Source organism: Sceloporus undulatus, chromosome 1, assembly GCF_019175285.1.
Source record: "Sceloporus undulatus isolate JIND9_A2432 ecotype Alabama chromosome 1, SceUnd_v1.1, whole genome shotgun sequence".
Lineage (NCBI taxonomy): Eukaryota > Metazoa > Chordata > Lepidosauria > Squamata > Phrynosomatidae > Sceloporus > Sceloporus undulatus.
Genome location: NC_056522.1, coordinates 21379594 through 21398405, shown reverse-complemented (window position 1 = coordinate 21398405; position 18812 = coordinate 21379594). Strand labels below are relative to the sequence as shown.

The 18812-nt window shown below is 40.8% G+C and overlaps 1 protein-coding gene across 1 annotated transcript; it reads right to left on the bottom strand.

The window, feature by feature from the left end:
- Window positions 1-1476: 1476 nt before the first annotated feature.
- Window positions 1477-18592, bottom strand: EIF4A3 (eukaryotic translation initiation factor 4A3). Its single transcript, XM_042445816.1, has 12 exons — window positions 18329-18592; window positions 15040-15112; window positions 12390-12456; window positions 11246-11308; window positions 9844-9976; window positions 7027-7107; window positions 5780-5921; window positions 5360-5498; window positions 5119-5234; window positions 4076-4183; window positions 3042-3169; window positions 1477-1947 (listed from the first exon to the last, which is right to left on the bottom strand). Exons 1-12 carry the CDS (start codon window positions 18492-18494, stop codon window positions 1931-1933), a joined length of 1233 nt encoding a protein of 410 aa, XP_042301750.1. The 5' UTR covers window positions 18495-18592; the 3' UTR covers window positions 1477-1930.
- Between the last annotated feature and the right edge of the window lie 220 nt (window positions 18593-18812).

Genomic DNA, 18812 nt, shown 5'->3' with positions numbered 1-18812 from the left:
GCTAATGCTCAAAATGAGCTCAAGCTTGCCAATAAGGTTTTGAAGTAATATGGTGCTGAGGGTTTTTTTGGTTATGTTTCGAGTAAGAGGAAGAACAAGGAAATGGCAAGGCCATCACATGAAGATGGCAAAGAATGTGGAACTGCCCAACACCTATAACTCAAGTCTTCTCTCAAAAGCAATTCTTCTCTCAAAAATCATTCTCAACTCATTGCAAACAGAACAAATTATGCAATTAAAAGGACAGCAACCCAGAACAGCCAAAAGGTATAGTACAGGAAAACCCACCAAGTTTAAATGAATCCAGGTCTCCGGGGATTGATGAACATCCAAGTACAAGTGTTGCAACCATATATATATATATATATATATATATGGGGTGAATACCTAAAAATTGGTAAGCTTGACATGAATATCAGGAAAGGAACAGATCATTAAGGCATAGGAATACTGTAATTACTAAAAGTTGACATGGACTTCTCAAAATCGAGTCATGCCAAACATGTCTGACAGAGTTAACAAGCAAGAAAGAGCACCTTTCATTTTAAAAGAACCACATTATGAAATTTGTGCAGGAAAGTACATATAAATACTGTCTTCATAGGCTATTTATACTGAATGCAAATGACTGTTTACCAAATGAAACCTTAATGCTCATTTCAATTTGGTAACATAGTCCCCTGTAATGGGAATTAAAATCTATGGAAGTAGAATAGCATGATTCTCCTCAGTTCTTTGGCTGCCTATAAACTGACTTGGCAGATTGTTACTTGCCAAATCATAGTCTTTGGGATGCAGTGGCTAAAATGCTGACTCTGTTGATTGCAACATCAGTAGGATGACGGCCTGAATGCTGCTTGATGGGGTGAGCTCCCATCACTAGTCCCAGCTTCTGCCAATGTAGCAGTTTGAAAGCATGCAAATGCAAGTAGATAAATAGGTATATCTTCAGTGGGAAGGTAAATAGCATTCTGTGCAACCATGTTGGCCATATGATCACAAAGTAATCTGACAATGCTGGCTCTTCAATAACAGAGATGAGCACTACCCCCTATGGTTGGACATGACAACCTTGTCAATGGGGAAAACCTTTATCCTTTTAAATAATAATCTATTCATTACTGGTCTGCTGTAAACTATGAAGGGGAGGCACATGGTCTTTTCCATTGCTGTAACTACATACGTTTAGGCCCAAAGAGCAGTTTCCTTTCAATCGAATCTTTTAATATAGACCAGTAACCTAGTTTTCTTAGGGTTCCATTCTAACTCAACTTTTTCACTGTAACAATTCAAAAGTCTTTTTGACTGTTATGAGTCTAAATGACAGGCATGACAGTAGATATGCATGTCCTTAAATCCCAAATTAATAACTTGCCAAATTAGAGGGAGAAAGGAACAGAAAATTAGCATACAAATGCCAAGAAATGTTTGGCATGCAATATTTCACACTATTTTTGAAGAATAAACACAAAGATGTAACATTTATATGAAAACTTTATTGTCTAATCAGGAAAAAGAGTGGCAAGTTGGATTGACAACACTTTATTTACAGCTTCTGTCCAAAAGATAAAATAAAAATTAAAAAATTGTCTACATAGGTAAGATTCTACTATGAGAATGTGTTTGTCTTTTTAAACAACCCAACCCACCCCACCCTTGGCTAAGTACTTTTAGCTGCTTCCAAAGTTAGTTTTTTTGCAAATGGAACATTCAGTGAATGCTATGTTCAAAAATAGAGGCTTAGACTGAAGGACATGATATACATCTAACCATCTGGGAGTTACATTCATAAAATTCTTAAACACAAGTACTGTATCAATAAGCAAAATTAAAAGCAGCCCCTGATTGCAGTTGTGTAACATCACTGGTAACAGGATACACTCTTTTTCTCTTCAGTCCATCTTCTCTCTCTTCAGTCTATCTTGTTTCTTCAAATAAGGTCAGCAACTTGATTTAAAAAAAAATCAAACAAACTAAGTATGGCAGTAATAGAGCACATCTTATGCGTAAATTTAATGCTTGATGTCAAGCCAAACATTCCACAGTTACAGCATGTACCATATAGCAGAGGGCTTCCTAATTAAGGATGAGGCAAGGAAATAGCATTACAACTTGAAGAGACAGGTTGTTCACAGTACTCAGGGCTGCTAATGTTCCACATATCTAATGAAGAAAGGCTGGTCTAATGGACAGTGTCAGATTTGGGACTGCAGAGATATGTATCAATGTTCATTCACTCCTCACTTCTGAATGATCTTGGGCAATCACCTTCTTTCAATCATACAAAGTTGTGAAGAAATATAGGGAGTAAGGAAGCAACAAATGCTGTTCTAGGGAAGCACAAGTACTATTTATTTCCTTGCAGAGAGTACATGTGGAAAGAGCTGCTACAATCTCATGAACCAACCAAGAACTTACAAGGGCCTTTCAGAGCTCTACTGTATAGAGTAGCAACACAAACTGAAGTGTCACTTTATCAAATGTTTCATACTGCTGCTCAGTTAACTGTATTCTATTTCTATGTAGTAAATCTCAAGGAAGCTTTGATTACCATACAATACTTATTAGGAAGGCAGGATTTGGGTTAAATTCATGGGGAAAAAAACCCTGCATCATAGAATTGATGTAGCGAATTACTGTATCATTTCCCCTGCTGTAACTGGAGCAAGTCAAATGCAGCACTTTCTTAAGGTACAGACAACCATTTCTCAGAAAACTGAAGTAGGAGACAGTATTTGTTTCACTCTACCCACTCAGGGTCTTGAGAAGCCCCAAATTCTAACCTACTTTGAATATAATTCTATTGTCCAGCTGGCATGCACAGAGAAAATACATTTACTGGTCCAGCTTCTCAGCCTGTATTAAACAAGGAGCTGATAAGGGATGGAAAAAGGACTAGCTTCCTTTCCTTTGTTTTCCAGTCACAAAGCTACAATTTGGATATACACAACAGACTGGTCAGTGTAAGCAGTCATCTTCTGAATCCCCATGCTATCTATGGGAACAGAAGAGACAAAAATATAAAAGAATGTAATACTCACCGTTCATGGGCATTTCATCAATTTGGGTGGAATAGTACTGTTCAATGTCTCGCAAAATACGAATATCATCATTCTTTACAAAGTTGATGGCAACACCTTTTCGGCCATAGCGACCTGATCTACCAATCCTAGTGGGACAAAAATGGGATTTGAAATCACTGTGCGCCCGCACCAAAGGAATCATGGATCTTGAAGATATTCAAGATACTAAAGTAACAGATTCTCAATTCAAAAAGGATGTTGAGAAAGTGGAGCGTGTCCAAAGGAGGGTGACTAAAATGGTGAAGGATCTGGAAACCATGCCCTATGAGGAACACCTTAGGGAGCTGGGGATGTTTAGTCTGGAGAACAGAAGGTTAAGAGGTGATATGATAGCCCTATTTAAATATTTGAAGGGATGTCATATTGAGGAGGGCGCAAGCTTGTTTTCTGCTGCTCCAGAAACAAGGACCCGGAGCAATGGATGCAAGCTGCAGGAAAAGAGATTCCACCTCAACATTAGGAGGGACCTCCTAACAGTAAGGGCCGTTCGACAGTGGAACACAGCCCTTGGAGTGTAGTGGAGAGGCTGGATGGCCATCTGTCAGGTATGCTTTGATTGAGAGTTCCTGCATGGCAGGGGGTTGGACTGGATGGCCCTTGTGGTCTCTTCCAACTCTATGATTCTATGATCCTATTACAATGGGCAAAGAATGTAGGACATTCCAGATACTCTTGGGCTGCAACTCCTATCATGCCTACCCATGTTGGCTGGGACCAGTAGGAGTTAACATGCATCCCACTCCACTGAACTACAATGGAATACCTGTACTACCCACCTTACAATTTATTTAAAAAGCACCTTTCGTTTTAAAATTCTGTTAGGTTTTTGAAGTCCTGGGAAAAGCAGTAACATTTTCTCTTTAAACACATTTTTCTAAAGTTTTTCACTGTTTGTACTGGGAATAATTTCCTTTAAATATTCCTAAAGGTGTACAGAAACATTTCCATTCTCCAACTTTAACATCAGAAAGGAAAAAGCAGAGGTACCTTACCTGTGTATATACAATTCTCTGTTGTTGGGCAAGTCATAGTTAATGATTAGGGAAACCTGAGGTACATCCAAGCCTCTAGCCCAAACATCTGTAGAAATAAGAACACGGCTGTAAAAAGAAAAAGAAAAAAAAGAAAGGTCACTGGACTGCATATCTTTCAAATGCCTTCACAATGAAAGGTGATGTGATGAGTGGCTTCCCCTATTATGAATGAAAAAAAGAAACCTTTTATTTTTCACCTGTGTTCAGTAACTACTTATTACAGAAAGCATTTGAACACAATGAGAACTGAGCAGCTTTATGTTAAACTTAACATGGCACAACAGAGTGTACATCATTTGGCATCAGACCACAAGGTGCACTTTGGACCATATGAAGAGCCACTGGATCTTTAGTAAAATACTTTGATACCACTATAAAAACACATGGATTACTGCTCTCAAACCAAAATCCTACATCACACAGCCAGAGCCTAATAGTCCACTTATATTTTTGCTGGGTTACCACTTCTGTCTTGTGGAATGCAGCTTTTCGTTGGGAAAACATACCCCCATCAGCCATTCAGTGGCGATGGAAGGAGCTTGTGTAGCACCCAGATGCACTTGTGCAGATAGGAAAAAGCTGAGGGAGTGATGCTTTCTGCACCTTCAGCAGCCACAAACTAGCTGCCCTAGACCCAGCCACTAAATAGCTAAAGGAGCACATGCCTGCCCTTTCAAGCAGCATTACTGAGGAAATGGGAGAAGTGCTACACAAACAAGGACTGGCTATCTTTTTGCTCAATTAACCTGAAAGGGAATATTTCATTACACACTTAAGTCATCAACAAGAGTCTAGCCTGTCTCATACACAATTTGTAGAGAAGAACTGGGTATGCCAAACAACCTCAACAACTCACCCTTAACTGCTAAGACAGTTCTGCAACACAGTGCAAGAAGCACCAGAAATACTGAGTGTGCAGGGAATCAGAAGTAAACAACTGATAACATTCTTAGGAAAGCTAAGGTATATTTGCAGCATTGCAGGAAAAAAAGCTAGTTTACCTTGCCCCAGATCTGAACTCTTTCATGATGGACTCCCTCTCCTTCTGAGGCATGTCACCATGCATTGATGAAACAGTGAAGTTGGCTTCTCTCATTTTCTCAGTCAACCAGTCAACCTGAACCAGAAAGCAACTAGATTTATCTTAAGACAAACACGAGTAGTCCAGAAAGTTAACCAAGTTCTGTGTTTAAGGTCTGCTTGAAACCAGACTAGATCATAAAGTGTTACTTGCTCACATACCTTCCTCTTTGTATTACAGAAGATGACCGCCTGTGTGATAGTGAGTGTGTCATACAGGTCACACAGTGTATCAAACTTCCATTCTTCTCTCTCAACAGCCACAAAGAACTGTTTGATCCCTTCTAGAGTCAATTCATCACTGGAGACAAGAGGAAAACATTTGTCAGCTGACATTGCTACTGTTTGTTATTGTTTTTCATCTACACAAACACCTAGCAATGATTTTTTTACTATGCTGGAAAAATTCCTAGAGTGACTAAGAAAGATCAAGAAGAGAAGATGCAGAACACAAAGAAACTTGATTTAACCATGCTCTCTGTTCTAATTTAGGTCTCAAATGTTATCAGCATAGTCACAAATTAGGAACTATTAATACTGAAAGGAATATCAAAACGGACACTTTAAAAAAAAACACTTTACCGTTTCACCAGAATGCGGATGGGGTCAGTCATAAATTTGTTGGTCATCTCCAAGATCTCATGTGGCAAGGTAGCACTGATCAAAACTACTTGTGTTGCTGGGGGAAGGTATCTGTACACATCATAAATCTGTTCTTTGAAACCTAAATAAGCCCAACAACATAGAAGACAAAAAGAAAAAGTTGGGAACTTTGGTGTACTTTGCTGATTTAAGATATAGAAGGATCACACTGGTCATGAGAAACAATGCACTTCTGGTCTATATCATCTACACAAACACCTAGCAATGATTTTGTGCACGTTCAAAGCTGCAGGATTTTCTGCTTTCAAAATACACAGTGGTCAACTTCATCTCTCCACCCTTCCTACTGAAGAATGCAAGGTGTATACATATGTGTTGTAAACTACATCCCAGCATGCAGCTATACTGTTGCTAAATGTGATGAATGCTTTTAACTGCCCACCTGTCAAATATGTATTTGCTACCCTATCATGAATTTGCAAGTACAGTTGACCCTTTGTATCAACGGATTCTTTCTTCACGAATTGTTTCATCCATGGCTTGAAAATATTCAAAAACTATATAAATTCCAAATAGCAAACTTTGATTTTAAATAAATAATAAATAAAAATTTTATTTCTATACCGCCCTTCTATATAATCAGGGCGGTGTACAACATTATAAAACATTCATACAAATAACATACATATACAATTAAAATTAAATACAACAATACAATAACATTAAAATTTTGCCAGTTTATATTAGGAATACCATTTTACTATTCCAATGTATTTAATGGGACTTTGGCATCCATGAATTTTGGTATGCACAGAGGGTCTTGGAACCAAATCCCAGTAGATACCATGGGCCCATTGTATAAAAGCATTTTCACTTTTGTGTACTTACAAATCTCCTAGAACTTACAGATTTAATGAAGGGCAATACATGATTTCCTAAAAATTAAGTCTTCAGTAACTGTTAACAAGCCACCAAGCAGGTATTTTCAAGTATGGGCATATCAGAAATAACAAGGACATTATGGGAAATGCTTTATTTCAAACAAACACATTTATGCAAATCTAGTCCTAAAATTTTTTGCTATCTGTCCAATGGCTCACAACATTATACTTTGGACAAGACTAGGAATCCTCTGGCTGCCAGAATCCAACTCCCATTTTTATTTTTTTTTAAAAAACACATGACTAGCACCTATACTGTACTTCAGGGCTATAAGTATTATTTACCTTTATTGAGCATTTCATCAGCTTCATCCAAAACCAACATTTTAATAGCACGAGTCCTTAGACTTCTGCGGCGAATCATATCTGAAAGATTTCAGGTTTGTGTCAAGAAACAGTCACCAAAGTAGAAATGTTGAGCAGTTTCTTGTCTGAAAGGCTGACGGCTCAGAGGAGCATTGAGAGTTTGATAATAAATGGCACTGAACCACTTAAGATCTAGTTGGGTTCAAGGATCACATAGTAGATTTCCCAAGTACAAAAAGCAATGCAATGACAGCCCAAAATCTAAAAACAGCAATAGCAGTTAATCTATTTGTCCACTGTTTTCCTTGAAGCCAGTTTTCACCATTACATTTTCCAACTTGTACCTTAAGACAGTAGGTAAAAGCAGGGGTAGGTGACACAATGCCCTTCTTATGTTTTTGATTACAACTCCCATCAGCTCCAGAGAGGATAACCACCGATAAGGAATTATGGAAGTTGTAGTCCAAAACATACAGAAGCCAGTAAATTACCCATTCTTGATACAACTTTTCCACATGTCAGAAAGCTCACATCTTGATGACTTTATAGAAACAAGTGTTACACTAGGATTTTCCTCACTTTTTCTGCCAATGTAGTCAACAGAAATTATCATATGAACTTGATGGAGGGACAGCAGACAAACTAGGACATATATCTCTTCTAGCAGGCCTTCCCAACTTCGCTTCTCCTCCCTGAACAAGAATATATGAATGCGACTGCTGTCTTTCTCTCTGTCCTCCCAATTCCCCCTCCCCAATTTTTAGTTAACTCCATTTTAATGTTTTTATATTCTTTATTGATATTATTTGCTTTAGCACTGAGGTGGGGGTTGGGAAGGGATTATTTTGAATTTTATTGTATTTTGAATGTATTTTATATTGTTGTTACCCACCCGGATTCCTGGTGATTGGGTGATATACAAATAAATCATTTATTATTATTATTATTATTATTATTATTATTATTATTATTATTATTATTACTACTACTACTACTACTACTACTATAATTATTATATCATCATCATCATCATCATCATCATGAAATGTGAACTATTTTCAGACTTTGTATTAATTGTCCAGGGATATTTAGGAGGTACTGCTTCGCTGTTACATTACAAGCTATTGGCCAAACTGTCAGCTGCAGAAAGTGATCTCAAGAAGTAGAAGAAAAAGGTATGCATGTGCGTGCATGCACATTAGAGAAACTATGAGCATGTTAAAGAGAGAAACTGTTCAGAGAGAGGGAGATGTCATTATATACACTAAGAAAGCAACACATATGAGAAGCTGCAGTTCGTATGTGAAAAGTGAAAGCCAACAATATTAATCCACTTATTTTTAGAATAATTTCTATTCCAGTTCTGTAATTATCTTTCATGTATTAAAATTTTAAAATTCTAAATGCAACTACTTTTCTTCACGTATCTTTTTGAAAACAAGGAGAAAACAATCCATGATAATTACATGGGATGGACAAATTGTTCATTAGTGTGTACATGTGGTGGTCTGAACCTCCCCACAGAGTTTTTGTGGATTCAACCCTCCTGTGCAATTGTGAACAGTTCAGCACCTGAGGTGAAAGAATTAAATAAAAAGATATTCCAGAAATTTCAGTGAGCAGGGAGACACAGCTGGTATTTCTCTGAAAGTGAAGTTAGGGAGCAATGATACAAGGATAGCTAACTGCACTCTTTGCTTGCTCCCAGCATAAATGAGACGCATTCTCTCATGGGAGGTGGTGGTCATAAGCTGGGATAGTGGCTACTTCCATGCTCCATATATAATGAGACATTACCTCAGTCCTACTCAGCAGGTCATGTGAAAACACAGCATGCTTTCTAAGTGGGAAGCAGAAACCTATCAGAAATGAGAGGACACCTGAGATGGTTGTAAGGCATCTTCACACCATGAAAAAGTGGAAGGATACAGCTGAAAGTAAGAGTAGAAGGAAAGGTTGCTGGGAAGAAAAATCAAGAGCTGCTTTGCTAGACAAAGGTGGTTCTAGTATTGTCATGTGGACTGAAAATGGGAATGAGAGAAATTGAAAGGACAGATGTGGCCTGCATGTCTATCAGGGGCTAGCCTGACGAAGGAGGCTCCTCCCTCCCTAACTGTCATCGTTCGGCCTCTGAGGGGAAAGAAGGCTGGCCCAGTACCATCAGGGGCTAGCCTGAAGAAAGAGGCTCCTCTCTCCCTAACTGTCATCGTTCGGCCTCTGAGGGAGAGAGGCTGGCCCAGTACCATCAGGGGCTAGCCTGAAGAAAGAGGCTCCTCTCTCCCTAACTGTCATCGTTCGGCCTCTGAGGGAGAGAGAAGGCTGCCCAGTACTCAGGGGCTAGCCGGAATAAAGAGGCTCCTCTCTCCTAACTGTCATCGTTCGGCCTCTGAGGGAGAGAGTAGGCGGGCCCAGTCCTCAGGTGCTAGCCTGAAGAAGAAGAGCCCTCCCTCCAGTCCATCTGCCTTGGTCCAGGCCTCAGAGGGAGAGAAGAATGCTGGACCTGATTCCCTCCCCCCCTCACCCATTCCCTTCTCCTTTTGTGTCGTGTCTTTTAGATTGTAAGCCTGTGGGCAGGGAACTGTCTGTTATCCCCTCTATTGTAAACCGCTCAGATTCCCAGTGATTGGGCAGTATATAAATAAAACCTATTATTATTATTACCTGCTCGCAATCCCTAGTCTAAAAGAATGAGGTATAGTTTTGTTCAGACAGCAGAATAAAATACTGAAAAGTATTCTATGCATTAAAGAAATGTATGAATTTCTTGGTACCAAACAAAATTAACCATCTTCTCACCAAATACACGTCCTGGTGTACCAGCTACAACGTGCTGTCCATAATCCAGCTTCCTGATGTCTTCACCAACATTGGTCCCACCAATGCAGGCATGACACTGGACATTCATGTAGTCACCAAGAGCAAGAAGACCCTGTAAGAACAAGGGCATAAGAATGTAAGAGGATTTAAGATTTCTAATCAACCTGAGCTAAAACTAAACTAGGAATCCTAATAAGAGGATCTTACATCTGCAGATGTGAAAGGGTGAAGATATAAATATTCCCACACACTGAATAAACTTTCCCTTTCTAACTCAGTGTTTGGCTTCTTCTTGTCACTGGAACTCTGACTATCATTTTTTAATAAACACCAATTTGCTAAACAATGGAATCTGGTTTTATTGGATTTGTATCCCAGTGGAACTCCATGTGGTGTACCGAGGCACTGATAAATTCAAACCCAGGTTACGTCAGCGTGGTTGTTTCACCATGTATCCTCAGGTCAAACTCTAAATTTTGCAACTATGATGGTCCCCTCTTCTGTCTAGAGGCTAGCTGCACTTTAGTTAGTTGCACTGGTGGCATTACAAGCAGTGCTGGATGACTGGGTCTAGCCACTTTTTTCATTTCCAACAATCACTCAAAACAAGTGGGGGAAGGACTATGGGAAATTAAAAGGGGAGAATAAATGCAGCCACCTGATACTACTTAGAATTCTGTTCCAGGGAGGGAAAAAAGGGCTTAGGGTAGGCCTTAGCAGTGGGCCCTGATAAGAGTGCTGGGCTCCTGTCAGCTTCCCAAGGATGCCAGGTGCTGACACTGGCCTTGAACAGGGGTGGATGGCCCTTGAGACTCCTAAATACAGCCTGTGGGATCCCCAGAAACACCTTCAAGCCCTCAAATCTTCCCCCTCCATTTTTACCACCTAACAAGGCAACAGTTTTCTCCCCCGCCCTCCAACCCACTCTCCAAAGAGGTAGAAAAAGAAACAAAAATTGGCTGAAAATCAACAAAAAATTGCAACAGAAGTGACATCACATCTCTCTGGATACATTGAAACATGCTGGGTGGCTGCAGGAAGGAAATTTCCCCTGCTGTGTTTGCCAGTCTTGAATCACAGGACAGCACTGTAGATAAATGACAGACTTCAAGAATTTTAATTGGGAAAGACCACTGGTACTGTGCTATATGTTCAACACTATATTGTTGAGGCAGCTATTCAAATGCCTTGGCAAAAGCCCAAATAGGACTTACATCTATGAGGCACTAAGGCTTTAATTCAATTGTACAGCTTGCAGCTAGACAAACACCTGAGATGAATGAGCAGCTGTTTGCAGCACAGGGCAAAGGACAGTATTGTCACAGGGACCTTTCAAGCTGTCATATTCCATTTTCACACATTATTGTCTTGTGTAACTCACCTTCTGAATCTGTACTGCCAATTCTCTAGTAGGTGCCAAAATCAATGCCTGGGTTTCACGAACCTGATCGAAACAATGAGATACAATGAATGTTATAATCTCATTCCTTCTTTTCCTTTTAAATGAATATTACAAATCAGAGGCTTTTTCATTCTTCTCTTACTCAGGGGCAGGAGAGATAAGGTGTGTATATGCACTTTGCGTAAAAGGAATTAATAATTATTTATTATTCCGAGTATTTAGATCCATCTCTTCAGTCACAAAGACTGTCAGAGCATCTTAGAAATTGTTAATTTGATTGTTCCCTGCCCTCAGGCTTACAATCTAAATAAGACAACACATTAAAAAAAGAGAATGGCAGGGGGGCAGGAGATTAAGACCAGCAGATACTGACCAGAATGACTCCCTCCTTGTTGGTCTTCCACCAGCAGGCCAAGACCTACCTGTTCAGGCAGGCTTTTAAAACAAAATATTTGTAAAGGACCAGTTGGGATGTTGTTCCATTTCAAAGTGTTTTATACAGTTTTACCTTTTTAAAATGAATGTTATTTTTAACAGCTATCGATTTTAACATTGTAATAATTTAATTCCTTTTTAAGGCACCTATTTTCTATGTTTTTAATTGTATTGTTCTTTTAATATTGTGAAGCTGCTCTGAGTCTCAGTTCTAGGAATAGAGCAGGATACAAATAAATATAATAATAATCTTCTACAGCTCCAAGGCCAGAGCAGTGGCAGCTGGGAGAGACAGAGGAATTTTTCATCTGCTTCTGGGCCTTGGCATAATGGGCATGTGACTGCCTCTTCTTCTCTCCCTCTGAGGCCAGGACAATGGTGGTCATGATGGAGGGAGGGCCCTTCATCTGCTTCTTGGCCTAGGCATGATGGACTTGTCCAGCCTCTTCTTCTTTCTCTTTGAGGCCACAGCAATGGCAGTTTGGATGAAGATAGGACCTTGCCATCTGCCTCTATGCCTAGCCATGGTCAAACTATGCCTACCTCTTTTTCCTCCAAGACCAGGGCACTGGCAGTCAGGATGAACACTATCCCTGATCAGCACCAACTCTGTGAGACAATATACTATTTCCATTCTAAATACTATTTTTGCATCCAAAAGTTACTATGTATTTAGGTCCCACGTTACCTGGATGTCCAGACACTGCAGCACAGAGATGGAAAATGTTGCTGTTTTGCCTGTTCCTGATTGTGACCTGAAAAGAGAAACAATATTTGACTCTGTTCTCCCTGTCTCCATAAAACAAAATTAACATTAGCACTATCAGAAAGGTTTTCTAACAGATAACCATCCATGAGTGACAATCAAGGTTGCAAGCCTTATTTGACAATTAGCCACTAGGTCTACTGACCTTTATTTTATAATCAGTCTTCTGATGTACTTTATAATAACTTTACAGGATGGTTTCCACATAAACTAAGAGTGGTCTGCAATGGATAATATATTGTTAAAACTAAAACTCTATAATCTAGAAACACCAGCATTGCAGATCAATTAAAGCTATCTTGCACAGTTAAGACATCTAATTTTAATGACTGTAGGGACACAATGAGCATAATGAAGCATCTTCTTATAACGGGCTAGGTCTCAATTTCAACAGTAATTAAACTAAATACTTAGATAACAACAAATGTATCAAATTTAAGGTCATTTAATGAGACTAAGCTTCTTAAATAGGATGGGGATTATGCTAATCAATCCTCAAGTTCCAATCTCATAAAATATTTTCTTGTGGCTATTGTAAATGTTTCCTACATTAGTATTCATAGAATCATAGAGTTGGAAGACGCCACAAGGGCCATCCAGTCCAACCCCCTGCCATGCAGGAACTCTCAATCAAAGCATACCCGACAGATGGCCATCCAGCCTCTGCTTAAAGACCTCCAAGAAAGGAGACTCCACTACACTCTGAGGGAGTTTATTCCACTGTTGAACAGCCCTTACTGTCAGGAAGTTCCTCCTAATGTTGAGGTGGAATCTCTTTCTGTAGCTTGCATCCATTGTTCCGGGTTCTAGTCTCTGGAGCAACAGAAAACAAGCTCGCTCCTTCCTCAATATGGCATCCCTTTAAGTATTTAAACAGGGCTATCATATCTCCTCTTAACCTTCTCTTCTCCAGGCTAAACATCCCCAGCTCCCTGAGTCTTTCCTCATAGGAAATGGCCTCCAGACCCTTCACCATTTTAGTTGCTCTCCTTTGGACACGCTCCAGTTTCTCCACATCCTTTTTTAATTGTGGGACCCAGAACTGGACACAGTATTCCAGGTGAGGCCTGACCAAAGCAGAATAGAGTGGCACTATTATTTAAACAGGATGGCTTTCTTTCCGTGAATAACTGTACAGTACTTTTTAAAATGTCCTAAGGACAATTTCAGAAATCCTTCCAAGTATTATGGAAAGTATGTTATGGCTTCATTATCCTGTATTAAAGATAGGTTACAAAGATTTGATTCCACGCAATTAATTCATCGCTAAAAATAACATGTGGACATGGAGTTCATTAAGGCTTTTATAGTGCAATTTATATATGTCTACTCAGAAATGTCCCCATAGAGCTCAGTGAGATATATTCCTATGTCAGTATATACAGGATTGCTCCAACAAACACTACATTAGAGTAATTCTCTGCATTAGTCCTCCTCTGAATAAAAGCTATGTTCAACAGAAAATTATGATCCAGGTTAGACAGTAAAATAAAAGCATACTAGTAAATAATAGTATGTTGTGTCATCTGCTACATTTCAAGCATCTATGGTTATACAAATTTAGAATGAAAAGCAGTAACAGAAAGTATGATGACTTTCCCCTGAACACCCCTGGCAATACACATTTGGCAAACTGTGATGTCTGAAGTCTGTTCTGTAAATACTTTCTGATAAGACAGTATAGGAAAAAATTAAGCACAGGTTAGCATTACAGAGATTATTAATATTAATACCACTACTACAGAGTCTTTCACTCTGTGACATGAATCACAGCCACATGTAGTTTTCTATATTAATTTTTTGTTTTCTTATTTTTTTTATTATTTTAAGATGTGTGTGTATAGATATATACTTTATCCCCCCCCCCTCTCTCTCTCGCTATATATATATAATATATATCTCCTAAAATAATAAAAATGTAAGAAAACAAAAAAAAATATATAGGGGCTTTCTTCACCGGCATTTGGGACGTCCGGAGGACGTCCCATTTTAAAAAAGGGGCGTCTCTTATAGACGCCCCTGGGCCTAGTACGGACTCCGTCCGTACAAGATGGCGCCGGCCCTTCTACATGGCCGGCGCCATCTTTGCGTATCGGACGCTGAGCGTCCGTACGCGTCGCGTCCTTTGTGATGTAGCGAGTGCGCCCCTGGCGCCTCGCTACGTCACAAACGCAACGGAAAAAGAAGCTCCATTTTGGAGCTTCTTTTTCGGTCCGCGCGGGAGTCGCGCCGTCTGAAGGCTCCGGCTCCCCCACAGACCTACCGGCGGCGGCGGCAGAGCGCCCGAAAGTGGCGGTATGTACCCCGCCATAGAAAACTAGATGTGGCTGTGATTCATGTCACAGAGTGAAAGACTCAACATAAAGAAATATATTTTAAATGATTCACTGATGCTACATTTTTACCAGAAGCAAGAACCACTGAACTCTGCAGGATTTAATATTGAGTAAATATATTTATGAGTGTAATGATGAACTTACTTTAACCCTTTACACAACATCAAGAGCCATTTACCTTCTTGTTGTCAATGTGGCAATAACCCCCTTTTACTTCCATCTATAACTTTACTTACTGTGCAATTACGTCTCTTCCTTTAATGATCTGTTTGATTGCTCTCTGCTGGATAGCTGAAGGTTTCTCAAAACCTAGAAAATGCATTTTAAAAACCTTTTAGAGTTCCTTTCCAACTAGTTTATCACGTAAACATGAACAAAATAATATTTTGACAGACCAACTATTTAAAAATCAAAGTAGTGAGACCTTTCACGCACTTATCTTGTGTAGGCACTAATAATCTGCTAAGTTTACACGCCTCTAAATTCATGATCCAAAACCCCAATTAGCACAAAGTCCCAAGCAATCAAGAACAGAAAATCACAGTTTGATGTTTAAGTAAACCCAGAATATCAGGTCAGAGTAACACTTGCAACTATGAATTGGGCCAACCTGAGTGACACCAAGTGTGAATTGCAATATGTTCTGCTCCTCCCTGATTTTAACAGATAGACTTTCCCAAAAGAGACTAAAAAGTATTATTAATTTCACATGGGCCAGCGTATCAGGGTCATTTTTTCTAGAAAAAGTATGAAATGCCAAAGACAATAAGATTCTATCTGAAACTCTTCCCAAACACAAAGTGCAGGTTCAACTACATAAAACTGGCCTCCCCATTCCAAATTCTGCCTCTTTTTTTCAGCCTGACAACCTCCCACCAATTTATGACCATGGACTTTCTAGAATAGAGCTATCTGCTATACTACACATTTCCTATAAACAGAAAGCAGTGCAGTGTACAAAGTAATAGCTCATTCTTGTTTAGGCCAGCACTCATTCTGCAAAATACACTGCGTGTCTATGGCAAACACACATTGAAATCCTATGATTCAACTATAGCTTTCACAATACGATACTAAACACAAGCCCGCAGGATGGATAAATGCAGCAATAAAAACTTTCTTGTTGTATTCAGAACTGTATTTCAGCTTTGTATTTAAGTACTAGCCAGCAGTCTTTGGACACAAAGAAGTGCATGCAGTAGAGTATATTGAATTCTATGCAGGTAAAAATTCAAAGACTAATGGAAGCGGGCCAGAGCATCACACTCCTCTCCTGCACCCAGCTTAGAAATTGAATAGGATGTGAGAGGATGGATAGCATTCTTCACTACTTCCAAGTTGTATGGCCTCTGCCATGAGGCAGATGGGTATTAGAGTGCTTGTCAGCATCATGGTCAAACATTAACAGGTGTCCAGTGACACAGAAAGGGTTATAGTCGGCCCTCTGTATCCACAGATTCTTTATCCACGGATTTAATCGTCCATAGCTTGAAAGTATTTTTTTAATCCAAAGAAACAAATCTTGATTTTGATGTTTTACATAAAGGACACCATTTTACTTTGCCTTTGTATTTAATGGGACTTGGGCATCCACACATATTGGCATCCATGGGAGTCCTGGAACCATACCACAGCAGATACCAAGGGCCCCCTGTATTTTGTATGTTGCAGGCCTTGCTAAACACTTTCACTTTAGCTTGACAGTTCAAAATTGGGAATAGACCAAAGGCTGGAAACAGAGTATGGGAGTAAACTTTTCTGTTAGATTGTACAATTCTCACAGCAATAAGGAGGGACGACTGGTCATGCCTGAGCACTTTGATGTCCTTGGCATCTTTGCTCTGTGATGACAGTCCATATTCCTTCAGCCCAGCCTTACTATGGTACAACCAAGTGCAGGGACCCCACCAGATAGTCTGGCCAGATTTCGTTACTTGAGGCCCAGTCCTACCACTCGCTGTGAGGGGATGTCAGAACCATTCTAAAGGATACTGGTTCCTCTGCTGGAGACCTTCAGTTGCATAATTTGCCATCAATGAGTTTATCTTAGAGCACAGAAGTGGCTCAGTTTTCAGTACCAAACCAAGTCTTGGGGAAGCCTAGAACTCCAAACGCTTGCATCTTAGAATACGACCAGATGAGTCACATCTTTTCAAGCTATTAAGTTTTGTCAGTATGGCCTGTTACAGACAGCCAAAATAAAGCTGCTTCGAGTCACAGTGAAGGTATGGTGTTTCAATGATGCATGCGTCCTAAGAGTCCAGAAGTCGCACCAAAGCCACGCTCCAGCCGTAAGAACTGGAGCGTGGCTTTGGTGTGGCTTCTGGACTCTTAGGACGCATGCATCATTGAAACACCATACCTCCACTGTGACTCGAAGCAGCTTTATTTTGGCTGTCTGTAACAGGCCTATATTTGCAAAGCTTCTATGTCTCACTATCAATATATGTTTTCCTTTGATCAAAAGAAGTAGACTCCACTACACTCCGAGGGAGTTTGTTCCACTGTCAAACAGCCCTTACTGTCAGGAAGTTCTTCCTAATGTTGAGTGGAATCACTTTTCCTGGAGCTTGCATCCATTGTTTTGGGTCCTGTTCTCTGGAGCAGCAGAAAACAAGCTTGCTCCCTCCTCAATATGACATCCCTTCAAATATTTAAACAGGGCTATCATATCACCTCTTAATCTTCTCTTCCCCAGGCTAAACATACCCTGCTCCTTAAGTCGTTCTTCGTAGGGCATGGTTTCCAGACCTTTCACCATTTTAGTTGCCCTCCTTTGGACATCCTCCAGTTTCTGAGGCGCATTACAGACGGGCCCATGAGGCGCCGTCATCGCGCCATCATTATGTGTGAGGGGTGGCGCTTCCTGACGCGCCTTGCCCCTCACGCGTAATGACATCAAAATGGCGGTGCCACCTACAGATGGGCACTGCCATTTTGACGTAGCGGACACTCTGTGCCCGCACATCACGCAGCGGAAGTGACACCACAAGTGCGCGCTTTGGCACTTGCGGTGTCTCTTCCGGGCCGCAGGAAGGAGCGCGAAAATCGTGCTCCTTCTTTGCAGTGTCCGGGAACTGCGCCATTTGGCTGCTGTGGTTCCCGGACGCTGCAACCAGCGGCGGCGCAAGACTGCCCCTTCTGGGCCGTCTGTAACACGCCTCAATGTCCTTTTTAAATTGTGGTGTCCAGAACTGGACACAGTATTCCAGGTGGGGCCTGACCAGAGCAGAATATAGTGGCACTATGACTTCCCTTGATCTAGACACTATACTTCTATTGATGCAGCATAAAATCATATTGGCCTTTTTAGCTGCTGCATCACACTGTAGATTCATGTTCAACTTGTGGTCTACTTGGACTCCCAGATCCCTTTCACAGGTAGAAGTCTCCTTAACCCAGGCCTTCCATTTTTCCTGCCTAAGTGCAGTACCTTCCATTTCTCCCTGTTGAAATAAGCCAATAAATAAGGAAAGCGGGGCTAGAGCGGTCGCAAAGGGGGCTATTTGGGTCCTGGGGGCGCACCGTAGGCGTAGATGCCGCGCAGGAGGTCCTCTCGGAGGCCCATGGTGTCGAAGGTCGGCGTGACGTCCACCTCCTCGCTGGTCTCGAACTCCACTTTGGTCATGTCTTCCTCCTTCAGCAGCCGCTTTCGGGCCGAGCCCGCCGCGCCCCCCGCTGCCCCCGACATCGCGCCCGGACCGAGGCTCCCTCTCCGCCCAACGACTCACAAGACCAGCAGCGCCACGGCAATGCGAACGGGAAACGGAAAGGCCGCGAGACTTGGCCGCGAGGCCGCCAGCGGACGGCGCATGCGCCCTGTCCCGCCCTTCCTCCCTTCGACGCACGCGCAGTAGACGACGCTGACGCCGACTTCCGGTTAGCAACGTCCCCATAGAGATATGTCCTTTGGAGAGTCACAACAAGCTCTGATTAGAGATATGAGGAGAAGCGGATATCATTATTATTATTAGTCTTAGTATTTTGTATAATATATTATATGTTATAT

Bases quoted from the DNA above. Each gene is read 5' to 3' on its own strand.
- EIF4A3 (XM_042445816.1), bottom strand. From the start codon at position 18,494: ATGTCGGGGGCAGCGGGGGGCGCGGCGGGCTCGGCCCGAAAGCGGCTG. The intron at 7,108-9,843 runs GTGAGAAGATGG...GAAATCTTTCAG, and splicing joins TACACCAGGACGTGTATTTG to ATATGATTCGCCGCAGAAGT. The intron at 5,235-5,359 runs GTATGTGAGCAA...TTTCTGGTTCAG, and splicing joins TCTGTAATACAAAGAGGAAG to GTTGACTGGTTGACTGAGAA.